Consider the following 12,454-nt stretch of genomic DNA (forward strand, 5'->3'; position numbering starts at 1 on the left):
ACTTAGTGCCCTTTTGCATGTTAGAATTTTAGTGGATACACATTACAATATTTGACCTATTTGCACACCTGTAATGTGAAACAAAACAATCATGTTCATTTTACCTGTATGCTACAAAACTAAACTACTAATAACAAGGGTCAATGGAAGCTTGCATATACATGTTTCACAGTACAAGGTAAAAGCCAGGCATAGGCAAACTCTGGCCCTCCAGATGTTTGAGACTACAATTCCCATCATCCCTAGCTAACAGGACCAGTGGTCAGGGATGGTGGGAATTGTAGTCCCAAACATCTGGAAGGCCAGAGTTTGCCTATGCCTGGTACAAGCAGACACACATGTATTCACTACAACTGTAATACATGGAATTGCCCTGAACAAGCATCGTCACCTTCTTTGACGGACTGCACAAAGACAGGATTGTCTCCACTGACGGTCAGCCCAAATCCATTTTCATCCCGCTGGATAATAACACAACGTTGGACAAGACCTGCATAGGGGAAAAATGAAAGAGACACAATATAGGCATCAAGCCAGAACCTCATTTTGGTAAGCGATAATTGCAACCTACAGAATGTGTGCAAAAGGGAAGCTGCAGGGTGGACATGGAAGGAGGAAAGAACCAACAATGGGAGAGCAGGTCATAAGCAAGGTAATTACTACAGCAGGTTGGCCATGCTTACAACATTGATCGCATGACACAGAGGTATAGTAAAGAAAGGTAAAATACACTGGCACATCAGCCACATTGTCAGCTAACAACAAGCTTTAGAGAACAGGGCTACTTAATGATTCTTTTTATGAAAATAAATAAATTATACTTTTCATTTTACAACAAACACAAAACATAAATTTGAATTATTCCACATCATATTTTGACTCCCTTCCCCTGTTTCTGCGGTTTCTTACATTTATGCTGTTTTTTCCTGCATTTCCAAGTTAACGGGCTACTTAATGATTCTGCACACTTGTTCTCTTTCCAATGTTTTCTAAAACTGCATCCCTTGCTAAAGCTGTGCACAGGCTCACCATCCTCAGGTTTGTACATTTCCAGGAGAGCATCCCAATATCAGGGAAATGGCCACCAAAAAGCTACCAAATTTGATACGCAGTGGGAATGGTAGTCCAAAACATATGGAGGGGACGACTCTCAACAACCTTGACTGTTGGCCATGCTGGTTTAGGCTGATGGGATCTGCAATTCACAACATCTGGAGAAAAGCAGAATGGATATACTCCAGATATTCAGATGGGCTGAACAGACTACACACTAAAAGCGTACCTTTTTTAAACACAAATAGCCAGGTAAAGTATTAAAAGCTGTAATGTAAAATTAACCTTTTAAACAAAGCCACAGAACTCATTGACTTGCCTATCTGTAATTAGTCTCCATTTCTAGGCTGATTGCAGAGGGTGGGAAGAGGTTCCCCTCTTCTCTAGCCAATAGGAAACACAGGCTACTGGCCTCATAGCAAACCAGTTTTAAAAACCGCCTTCTGCCAAACAGTTTGACAAATGAAGGCCAGAATGAATGTCTGTCAAGTGGTGGCACTGAATATAGTATTGTATTTCACGATTCACCTGATCTCCATAGGTGATTAGGAATTCCATGGAAGTAAATGAATGGGCTAGCAACACATTCTCTAGGCACACAGATTTTTATCTTTCTGGTTATACATCTGAAGTTCAGTATAAAACTTTAATCATACTGGATGCAATCCAGATTTATCAGAATCAGCTGAGAGTTTGCCATTGCTTTCCAATCAAAAGTAGATTGCACAAGCAAGTAGCAAGCAACATTAAAGCTTTGCCTTGTAGAAAATCCTTTATTCATCTTCCCAACTTCTCTTAAATATTGTTTTTACAACCTGCAGTTTCAAAAATGTATATGAGATATTTATGAGGACAGATGAATAAAAGAGTAAGTTAAGATATGCAGGAAATGATGAAAATAAATGCAAAGAACCACAAAAAGAGGGGGAAGGGAGTCAAAGTTTGAAATGTTAGAATGTTTGTTGAATAATTGTAATGTATATAAATGAAAATTATAAATTTTTTTTAAGTACTGTTTTTACAGATTGCTTTTTCCTTGGATATTTGTTGCTTGTCTTTTAAATGCTGCAGTACATGTAGGCCTATAACCTACATGTACATGCAGTACATGCAGCCCTATAACCAAGTCAGGCCATTAGTCCAGCTTTTTCCTTGCAGCGGGGGTTGGGGGAATAAAAATCCTGAGGTAAAATTCTGTTTCAGGTAATTGGCCAACTGGCTTGACATAAGAATCATGTAACAATAAATCAAAATTCAAGCGTTCAGTAAATGAATACCAGCATTTCTATCAGTACAACGGGCTATCTGTATGACACATGGGATAGGTGAGAAGAAGCAAAACCAAAAGCATAGCCCTGTACAGAAGCAACAACTCAACAGTATTACAGCATTCTGAACTAATTATTTCAGTAGAAATATGTCAAGCATTCTGAGCTTATTATTACAGTAGCAATAGCTCACACACTACTTGTAGAACTCAATCAATTCCATTTTTCCAGTGCTCAACTTTATTTATTTATTTATTCATACATACATACATACATACATACAATAGTTATAGGACTTGCTTCAAACATCTATTAAGCTATTGTCATTACTCTAGGAAGCAAACAGTATAGGGACCTCACCATACAGGTGAGCGAAGTGGCATCCATGAGGTTTGGTCCGATTCTGATAATGCAAAAAAAGCCTCCCACAAAAATTCTGAGGATTATAAAAAAAAGCTTCAAACTTATGCATTGTTTTACCTAAGAGGCAATTGCCTTGAGGCATGCTGATGTGGTTTGAGTTATTGGTCCAACCACACCGCCAAGGTAATATGTGAAGTTTCCCAGGACACAACTGGAAGAGAGATGGTATCCTGCATTTATGGCACAAGACACCACTTTCTTCTCCTCATCTCCAATTCTTTAATATGATTAAGTATCTCTAAGTCTCATTTCAAAATACAATGCCAAAGGGAAGGAAAGTGCAGGATTTACAGGACATGCCACTTCATTCAAAAATTGCATGAAAGATTTTTGGTTTTTACTTTCCTAGTAAAACTCTTCCCAATTACAAGTCTTAACATTCCATTGCAGAGGTCAGACAGATCCATACCCTGTGCGCATTTGCTTAAACTTCTCTTCCAATGATGACACAGTAATTTTTTTAAAAAAAACAACAACATAGTGCTCCTTTACATATGGTATCTGGTACAAAATTCACCTATTCTGCCACTCCATTCCCCACTTTAGCCACAGCTATCATCAGTTCATGGGCATTGAGCAGTCAGCCCTGCTGTTAGTATGCTCGAGTTATTGTTATGGATGTAGCACAGCTGGCAGTATCCATGATCATTTTTGCTCCTTGTTCTTGCTACAACTGCAAGGTCGTAGAAGGCATAAAATGAGGGAAAGGGGCAATACTATATATATATATATATATATATATATATATATAGACTCCTTTAGCATCCATTTAGGCCACAGAAAAAATGGCATTATAAAATATAGACATGTAAGCTCCCTATCCCCCCCCCCAAAAAAAATAGAAAAAGATTTTAGGACTAAGAATCTCAGATTTAGTTTTATATAATACAAATGTTTTGCAAAAATTCATAAAGCTGAATAAAGAAAATTGTTGAGGGGAGGGTCAACAAAGTCTAACTGAGTCATCCTCAACCCCCAAATTATCTGCCATGAACATGAGGCGGCTAAGCTTTCCTGGAACAAAAACTACAATTTATGCAAAGAACCTGATTTCAATACTCATTCCTTGAACCTCTTAAATGTCTGAAATTACAGGTATTGAGAAACAGACCACAGCAATAGTCACCACAACACAGAGATTCAATGTGAAGGTACCAAACTCTGCTATGGAGCTATTTCTCCAAAACAGAAAAAAAAAAAATGTTTAGTTTTTATCAGCGGAATATATGAGAAACTTACGATATTTAAAAAGTAGAATGCAAAACACATCTTGTATTATCCAGAAGTTTAAAAACACAGTCCCTGTTTATGTTTTATGTTATATCTCATTTCACAAGCAATCAAGGATTGTGAACTTATCTCTCATTCAAAACAGGCATCTCAACAGCTCTCACCTTAAAAGGGTAACTGCAACACCTCTAATCAATTTTACCTGTTCAAGGCATTTCCTCAGTAATATCCAAAGGCAAGCAAAAGAGGCTGCAGTCGTATAAAGCATAGCATTCTCCACTTGCAGGCTCTTAAATAGCTTAACCCCATCCAAAACAAATATTGCAAACTTTTCCACACAAATTACACCACCAGTAGGAAGATGGGGGAGGGGAGGAAGAGAGCCAGCACAGCGAAATAAAGGAAAGGAATGGGAACCACACAGATAAATCCTAACCAAAGACAAAGTTTCTGAAGGAAGTATGAGAGGAAGCAGAAAGGCTTGGGTTAGGAAACCATGTTTCACTATACATTCATGAAAAGCCAAGGCACACAGTAAAGGCAGGGGAAACAAAATTTAAGATGGATCCCAAAAGGCACACAACACATTTCCTGTAATCAAGACAGATTAATTGGTTACTTCACAGAAAAACTAATGGCAGTGGAAAGTTTCCACTACTGAAGTTTTGAATGATACTTAGACCAGTATTCAATACAACTAGCACTGGGATTTCTTCTGACCTCTAAGGTAGCAATATTGTTATTCCTACTTTTTGTACATAGCAGAAGGATATGCAAATAGCTGCAGGGGAGGGGGAACCCCTCTCCCAAAGGGGATTACATCAATATAGTCAGCTCTTCTACAGTATTTCAAAGAGAAGTACAAGCTATTTGTTAGTGCCATGTTGGATAAGGCCAACGCAAATTGCAGTCCAAAACTCTGGAGGGCACCAGGTTGGCCAAGGTTGCTTTAGAGCAGTAGTTTCCAAATGGGGGTCTGTGAACCCAGGGGGTCTGCACAATCTACCCAAGGGGTCTGTGGTGTCATTCACATAACAAAAACTACCATAGAGACATCAGAATTTTCAAAAGTATGGGGTCCTTGGCTTGGATTTTGAAAAAATGTCCACAGTACATAGCAAACTGGGAACCACTGCTTTAGAGGGTTCAGCAGCTACCACTATGGCTGCTACTTAAATTCCTTTTTAAGGAACCACACAAGAATGAATTAGCTGTGGAGAGTTTGCATATGCATAGTTTGGAAAAAGATAGCAAAAACCATGCCTCACTGTCCATTCCATCCTACAGAGCAGTTCAGCATAGCAAAACTGATGAGGACGATTCTGCAGCAGGGAACAATTAGTTCAGCAAACCAGTACATAAATCATAACAAGATTGGACCCTTTAATTTGTTGTTTTTCTAGAGAAAGCATGAGATTTCTTCCAAAGTACATTAAAGCTTGAAACTGAAACAACTTATCTAGAAAGAAATGGTTTTGAAAAGAACTCAAGTGCTAAAAAAACAACAGTGACACAGGGTAACAAGTGATTATACTGAGTTCAAGTTGAGATCATTATCAGAAGGTTTTGTGCCAACATACATATAAGGAGGTGGTGGAATCTAGGCAAGGAAAGCGGTAGGAACCCTGATATTAAAGAATCTTAACAGTTTTGGATTTACCCATTTCTAAAAGGTCTGATCATTCACAAGACAAGTAGCAGAACAGAAATTAAGGGGTAGAAATTATACCTGATGTGGAGCATGCCTATTATAAGGTTAACTGAAGTTTTAATATTTTCAGTTACAAAACTACCCATGCTGTTCTAATGGTTCTATGCAATTAGCTGTCAATCTTAGGTATGGTAAGGATATCCATTTCTCTAAGGAAAATTCAGCAAGAGATGCCCAAACAGTTGAAAAGTGAAATGACTGTAATTTCCTTCAAACAAAATGCAAATACATCCATATCAGTACCATAGCCTGTATGGTCTGTAACTCAACCTATTCACAAACCTTTAAGCTGCTATTAGGTAAAGGTAAAGGGACCCCTGACAGTTAAGTCCAGTCACGAATGACTTTGGGGTTGCAGTGCTCATCTCGCTTTACAGGCCGAGGGAGCCAGTGCTTTTCCGCTCCGCAGACAGTTTATCCGGGTCATGTGGCCAGCATGACTAAGCCGCTTCTGGCGCAACGGAACACCAACACCAGAGCAGCGCACAGAGATGCAGTTTACCTTCCCGCTGGAGCAGTACCTATTAATCTACTTGCACTTTTTGGGGTGCTTTCGAACTGCTAGGTTGGCAGGAGCTGGGACCGAACAACAGGAGCTCACCCCGTTGCAGTGATTCAAACCATCGACCTTTTGATCGGCAAGCCCAAGACTCAGTGGTTTAGACCACAGCACCACCCGCATCCCTAAGCTGCTATTAGCTGACACTGATTCCTAAATATTCCAACCCCTAAAAAGGATTCCTATTAGGAAATGGATGACAAAATAAAAGACATCTGGCTTTTACTACGCGAGTTAGTGTCCATCTGCCAAAAGCTTGCACACAGCAGCCACATTAAAAAGCTCAGTCCTTTTCCCTGCTGCAGAATAAGCCATGCATGGCAGGTAAAGGGCAGAGGCCTTGGGCACACAGAACAACAGCACAGAGCACACTGAACAAAGGCACAAGGCTGCAGTGGCTGCTTCAGCTTACCATACGTCTCGGATCTACTCTCCTCCGAGCTACACTTTGTCTTCCTGGAGGAGCTATCTGCACGAAAGCAGGAGAAAAAGATATAGGAAATATGGAGACCAACATGAAAAAAAATTCATAAGTCAGAATGATTTGTATAATTGGGTTAATGCATGCAAAACACAAACAAGGTATGAGCAACACAGAGGTGATAACATTTTGAAATCAGAATGTGAATACCAGAGGTTTGAACAATACAGGTAACATCACACTGTAAGGTTCTTGTAAGGAGGAAAATGTTAACACAATCCAGCTCTCTCTTTTCTATATCAACTACTGAATTGTATTTAATATGATCAACATCCAGGCCCTACTCTATAAAAACACCATATAATAAATGGGCTGCTCCCACCACTCTGGGGAATGGCATCAAGTTTTGAATCTAACTGTCTGTGAAATATTTTTGTTCCAGCCCTGCTACCCAAGTTCCCTATTTAAGTTAGAATCACATAATGTTTCATGGCAGTCGGAACAGATCATCACTACAACTTAGGATACAAAGGTGAAAGAATCCTGAACACCTACGATCAGAATGTTGTGGATGAAAATTTACACTTTCATAAAAAAGAACTGGTACCAGCCCTCACTCTTAGAAATGGGATGAACTTGTAACATAAAAATGGGCAGTACGTCCTTCCTGTGACAAATAAGTAGTTTTAAGCAGGGCAAATGAAGTAATGGATAGATATTTCTATTTCCACTCACCCTCGTAAACAGTGAAATAGGTTACAACTGTTTCAGTTTTACAAAAGGGGAAATAAGTTATTATATAAATAGATAATGATTATATTTACAATTATAGCAACCCAGCATAGACCACAGCTTAACTAGACAATGAATCCTGCTCTCCAAAATTCAAGCCCAACATGCTTGAACCCAGCCAGCATGAAGATGTAGTATAAATACCTGATTGACCTATCTTTGCATATCACATTCTGCAACCTTCAGAGTCACCTCTTACCTGCTGCATGATTTGAGGAAATAACAGGCTAAACAGTATGGTGCACAGACAAGAAGCAACACAACACATGGGGCCAAGAGGCTCACCCGCAAGCCAGTCATACAGTTAGGAGCACACAGCAGTCACTGGGTTAGTAGGTTGGGGTGGGTGGAACCTCCACATGCAGACTAATTTCCAAGACAGCAATAGACTCTGAATGCAACATAGATGGTCTACAAGTATAGGGAAAAAGAAAGAAAGTGAATAGCCATGTCCAGTTAAAAGTTTATAAAAATACAAAATGAGAAAGTACAACTTCACTCAGGAGACTGAAAGGAAGTTCTTCAGGTCACAAAGCCATGTGATGTTTAAAATTCGCTCCACAGACAAAGAATAGCCTTAAGTGTAACCAATAATTTATCTAGACCAGTAATGTGCTACAGTCAGCTTTAGATTATTAAAAAATAGCTATAAAACCTACCAAAGGGAGGTCCCCCAATAGTGGTGGTTTAATAATGTTGTCCTAAAAATAGGTGAAGTGGGAAAAGAGATGCAAAGTTGTGCAGGATTTTGTACAACAAAACCCTCAGTAATACCCATTTTGGCGATGACTGCTAGTCATATGGTCTGCTCCTTTGCATTGCAGAAATATGCACGCAGATCAGCATAATCCCCATGCAGCTTGCAGTTGTGCCAAATCAGCAAGACTGGCACCTGCATAGTTACGGGCTGCAGCTGCTTTAAATAATTGTTTCCTAAACCCTTAGGGATAAATGACACAGGATGTGCAACTGGATCTTCTAGTGTTTCCAAAACGCAACCACAATTTTGAGTATAGAAGGAGTGCTGGAGGAGACCACTGGTCCAATTAAAAAAATGCAGCCACAGAAGACTTATTCAAAAACAGAAATGTTTGGAGATCCAACACATAGTTCAAATAGCTTGGTTCCAAGGTTTCAAAACACCTCTTCCACCAGAATATGTGTGCTCCACCAATAGCCCTTTCTCTCCAAATAGGCTTAAAATAAAAGAAATCAAATCAAACAGAACAGGTAACAACAGAAGTCCATCATATTTGCTTTGGCCAAAGATTCCGCCACCACCACTCACCCCAGCTATCACTACTGGAGTCATTATCTACATAACTGAAGAACACAACAGTTAATAACATTGGGGAATTCAACTTGTGAAAAGGGGATATCTAAAATTATGCAATCACTGTGAAAAAGAAAGGCAGCAATAGCTTCTTAATGTTACACCAGGAAAAAAGTTAGGTCACTTTTTCACTCTAAAAGCTCTTTGTTGTGAAGCAATGAGTTGTGTGGGAGGCTATGAGGAATCTACCTGTAGGGTCGAAGTCCTGGGCACTGACGCAGCGTTCAACCTTCTGCTTCTTGTCTGCTGGAGACTCTCTGCTCAGAATGCTGCCATGTCTGAAGCAAAACAAAAAGAAGCAAAGATGGAGGATCAACCAAGACAACAGATACTATAAAATCATAAACACCAAATGACCCTGCAGAATTTAAGAAATCTGTACATCTCCTCACATGTATCTAGTAAAGGAGTAAAATTTTGCTGCTACTTCTATTCTGCTGCCTAAATCTGCAGAGAATATCATTTTAAAAAATTAAAGGTTTTATATAAAGCTGAGCTGAAGCTATCCTAACTTTGCAGGCTGTGAAGTTGCAATACCCAACTGAGGGTATGAAGTTGACCATACGCTATTTACCTTCAAGTTTGTCTTCTGTAAATGGTCACAGCTATGGTAATCTCAGCCATTTTGTTCTACAGCACCTGAAGAGACAGGGAAGACGTGCCTAATTCCTGCCTTCCAGTGCAAGAAGTTACAGGAGACACAAACCTGAAGATAAACTGGGGCGGGGTGGTGGAGGGTGTCAATTTTGTGCCGAAGTTTTCTGCATGGAAAAACTCTGATTCCTAGCCCTACACTAACAAGTGCTGGACTTTCCACATTATTTTTACAACCAACTCTCCATTTATGCTGGGGGTACGTTCCGTGCTTCCACACAGATCGGTGAAATGTGCATAAAATGGGGAACACCCTGGAGAATCCTAGTAGCTTGTGAGGAGACCCTTCCCCCCCCCCCCCCGAGCCCAAAGAGGATGTCCTTTTTGGGCTCCAGGGAAGGTCTCCTGGCAAGCTGGAGGGGCAGTGGGGATCTGTTGAGGCTATTCAACATTTCCACCTAACAGCTCAACAAAGCGCTGCTGCCCCTCCAGCTCATGCAGAGACACACACCCCTGCACAAACCAGAGGGGCAGCGGGGCTTCCTCAGCTAATGTGCAGGGAAACAGTAGCGGCCACTGTGCTACCCCACATATCAGCTGTTAGGTGGGAAGGCTTAGCAACCTCAATAAATCCCTGCTGTGCTTCCAGCTCACAAGGAGACCAAATAGAACATCCTCTTCAGGTTCTGGTGAGGGTCTTCTTGCAAGTCACTAGGACTCTCTAGGATGCTCCCCATTTCCAGGTCCCCAACATCATGTGTGTGCACGGTCACGTGCAAGTAGATTGCACAAAAATGGGGAGTTGCCTGTATGTAGGGAGGCAATGTGTGCCTAAGAAAAGCCAACTTCATGCAGTTGCAGATCCATCTCTGATACGTAAATAACCCTTGGAACTCTTAGGCACACACAAGCACCAAGCTGGATCCAAGAGCTCACTTGTCTGCGCAAGTATGGTAGTCTGCCAATATTATCTTGATTATGAAGAGAATATTGCAGGTAGTATGTAGGTAGTCAAATTCTCAAACACTCACCTTGTAGGTTTTTTGAGGGGAAACCTGAAATATAAAAATAAAAATAAAAATTAGTTTAGAATAGTTAAGACATTTAAGAATCACACGAATAAGAATTCTAGCATAGCTCTATCATTCCTTTGTTGCTTCTCTCCACACACAAACCTCAAAGTAACCTCACAGAGTTTGGCCTAATTACTTTTAGCAACTACATATTTTGACTGCTACTATTAAAAACACCAGTTAGAAAGGTGTGTAAGTACTTGTTGCACACCAAGTAAATCTGTAGGGCAACTCACTTCATTCTATATACATCTACCTTCATAAAGGTGGCTCAAGCTATACAACATTACTGCACAGCGAAGCAGCTGTTTTAAACCGTTGACATTTCTCTATAATATCCCCACCCCCATGTTGCAGCAAAGCATCTGCCGTTAACCAGGGCAGATTTGTTCAGAAGCCTGAGGGCGTAAACACTCCAAAATGCAGTTCTGGGAGAATAAACTCCAAGCTTATCTCCCATAGCCTCAGTCTTTCTTACATGAGAATGCCAGTCACCAAACAATGTTGCATATGTCAAGGGGAGAACTGTTCCAAAGGGATTCTGTGATAGATTCCCGGAAGCTCCTGGGCTGCAGGCCAGCTTTCCCAGTCTCTCGTTCTACACACACACACACACACACACACAGAGAGAGAGAGAGAGAGAGAGAGAGAGAGAGAGAGAGACAGAAGGGATATGGAGGCAGGGCAGCCAGCAAGTCATGATCACAGGGTAACCTCACACAATCCTTCACATATCCGGCTCATTCACTGAAAAGTAGAATCTAATAACGTCTCATGTATTCCTTCCAGTATAAAATTCATTTATTTAGTGCTCACTTAATGAAAATAGTCAAGCTAGACTCTGACCACCTTCCTTAAAAAGGATAATTCAGTAATCTCTGAGATATTCCACAAAGCATAGAACAACGCATATTAAATCAAATATGATTTTAATATGTCCGTTAAACAAAATAGAAAGATTTAGTTATGCAAAGAGTTTCTTCTTCTCAGTCCACTTATATAACATTCACAGCACATGCAAGTCTGCTGAAGACAATCATTTTTACTAATATATCAACCCCATATGGATGATTCAGGCAGAACTGTGTATAGTACTGGTGCAAACTACAGCGATGAGATTCAATTTAGGTTTGAGGTTTTTTAGATTTACATTCACATCCAGTGATTACACCTCTGCTATTTCTCCAGATACTACATATAAAGCAGCTAGTCCGTTTCATACTTCTTGCTCTCACTAAAGCATTGCTTTGGTTTTAGGTGAGAGAAACACAGTTCTTAAAGAAACCGCTATACTACAGTTCCAATGATGATAACAGGATTTATATGACACAGACTGGAGAAAACCTGTCAGCGTAGGACAGAGCTTTCCAAATTATGTCGCGACACATTAGTGTGTCGGCTGCAGTGTGTAGGTGTGTCAAGTGAACGCTCCCTGCTCTCCTCCCAGGGCTGGAAATGGGTTAGTTCAACCTCTGGTTTGCTAGTAAAACTGATTTAATGTGTCACAAAATGATGCATGTTAAAAAATTGTGTCACCAACATGACAAGTTTGAAAAGCTCTGGCCTAGGAGAATGACCAGCTGATATACACTGCCAGAGTTGCTCCCAAATTTCATGTACATAAACCAACAAAAACATTTTTAGTAGAAGAATAGGACAGCAGACACAGCCAAAAAGTGACTCATGAGAAAATGATGCACGGTATTATTTGCTTTAGATTTCTGGCTGTTCTACAAACACTTCTAGTCTCCACCTTCAATGCAATAACATTAAAGCTTCATGATTTAAGGAACTCAGAACTTGAGGCAAGTTATAACATCCAATTTCACATTTCACAGTGTTATCAAATTCAGTGGTAGGCATGTCTAAATATAAATACAGTAAATGTGTTAAGAATTTTTTTGTATGTACTATTCATTTTTAATTTGAATACCAAGAGACATGTGGCCAATGTGACTTAGTTTTTAAAATAAACAACTAGATACTATGGCAACAGG

General features: G+C 40.0%; 1 protein-coding gene across 4 annotated transcripts in view; it reads right to left on the bottom strand.

Moving 5' to 3' along the window:
* ARHGEF12 (Rho guanine nucleotide exchange factor 12) overlaps nucleotides 1-12,454 on the bottom strand; it is an 87,751-nt gene that overhangs the window by 46,022 nt on the left and 29,275 nt on the right. For 2 of the 4 annotated variants that reach the window (XM_080983374.1, XM_080983373.1), the window contains exons 2-5: nucleotides 10,416-10,439; nucleotides 8,980-9,068; nucleotides 6,657-6,713; nucleotides 392-490 (exon numbers count right to left, since the gene is read on the bottom strand). In XM_080983374.1, the coding sequence (XP_080839500.1) occupies nucleotides 392-490; nucleotides 6,657-6,713; nucleotides 8,980-9,068; nucleotides 10,416-10,439 (269 nt within the window). Of the gene's footprint in view, nucleotides 1-391; nucleotides 491-6,656; nucleotides 6,714-7,742; nucleotides 7,869-8,979; nucleotides 9,069-10,415; nucleotides 10,440-12,454 lie in introns of all 4 variants that reach the window. The other 2 variants (XM_080983376.1, XM_080983375.1) reach the window with 2 other exon arrangements.

The sequence above is a fragment of the Podarcis pityusensis genome (assembly GCF_964106645.2).
Source record: "Podarcis pityusensis genome assembly, chromosome: 15".
NCBI lineage: Eukaryota > Metazoa > Chordata > Lepidosauria > Squamata > Lacertidae > Podarcis > Podarcis pityusensis.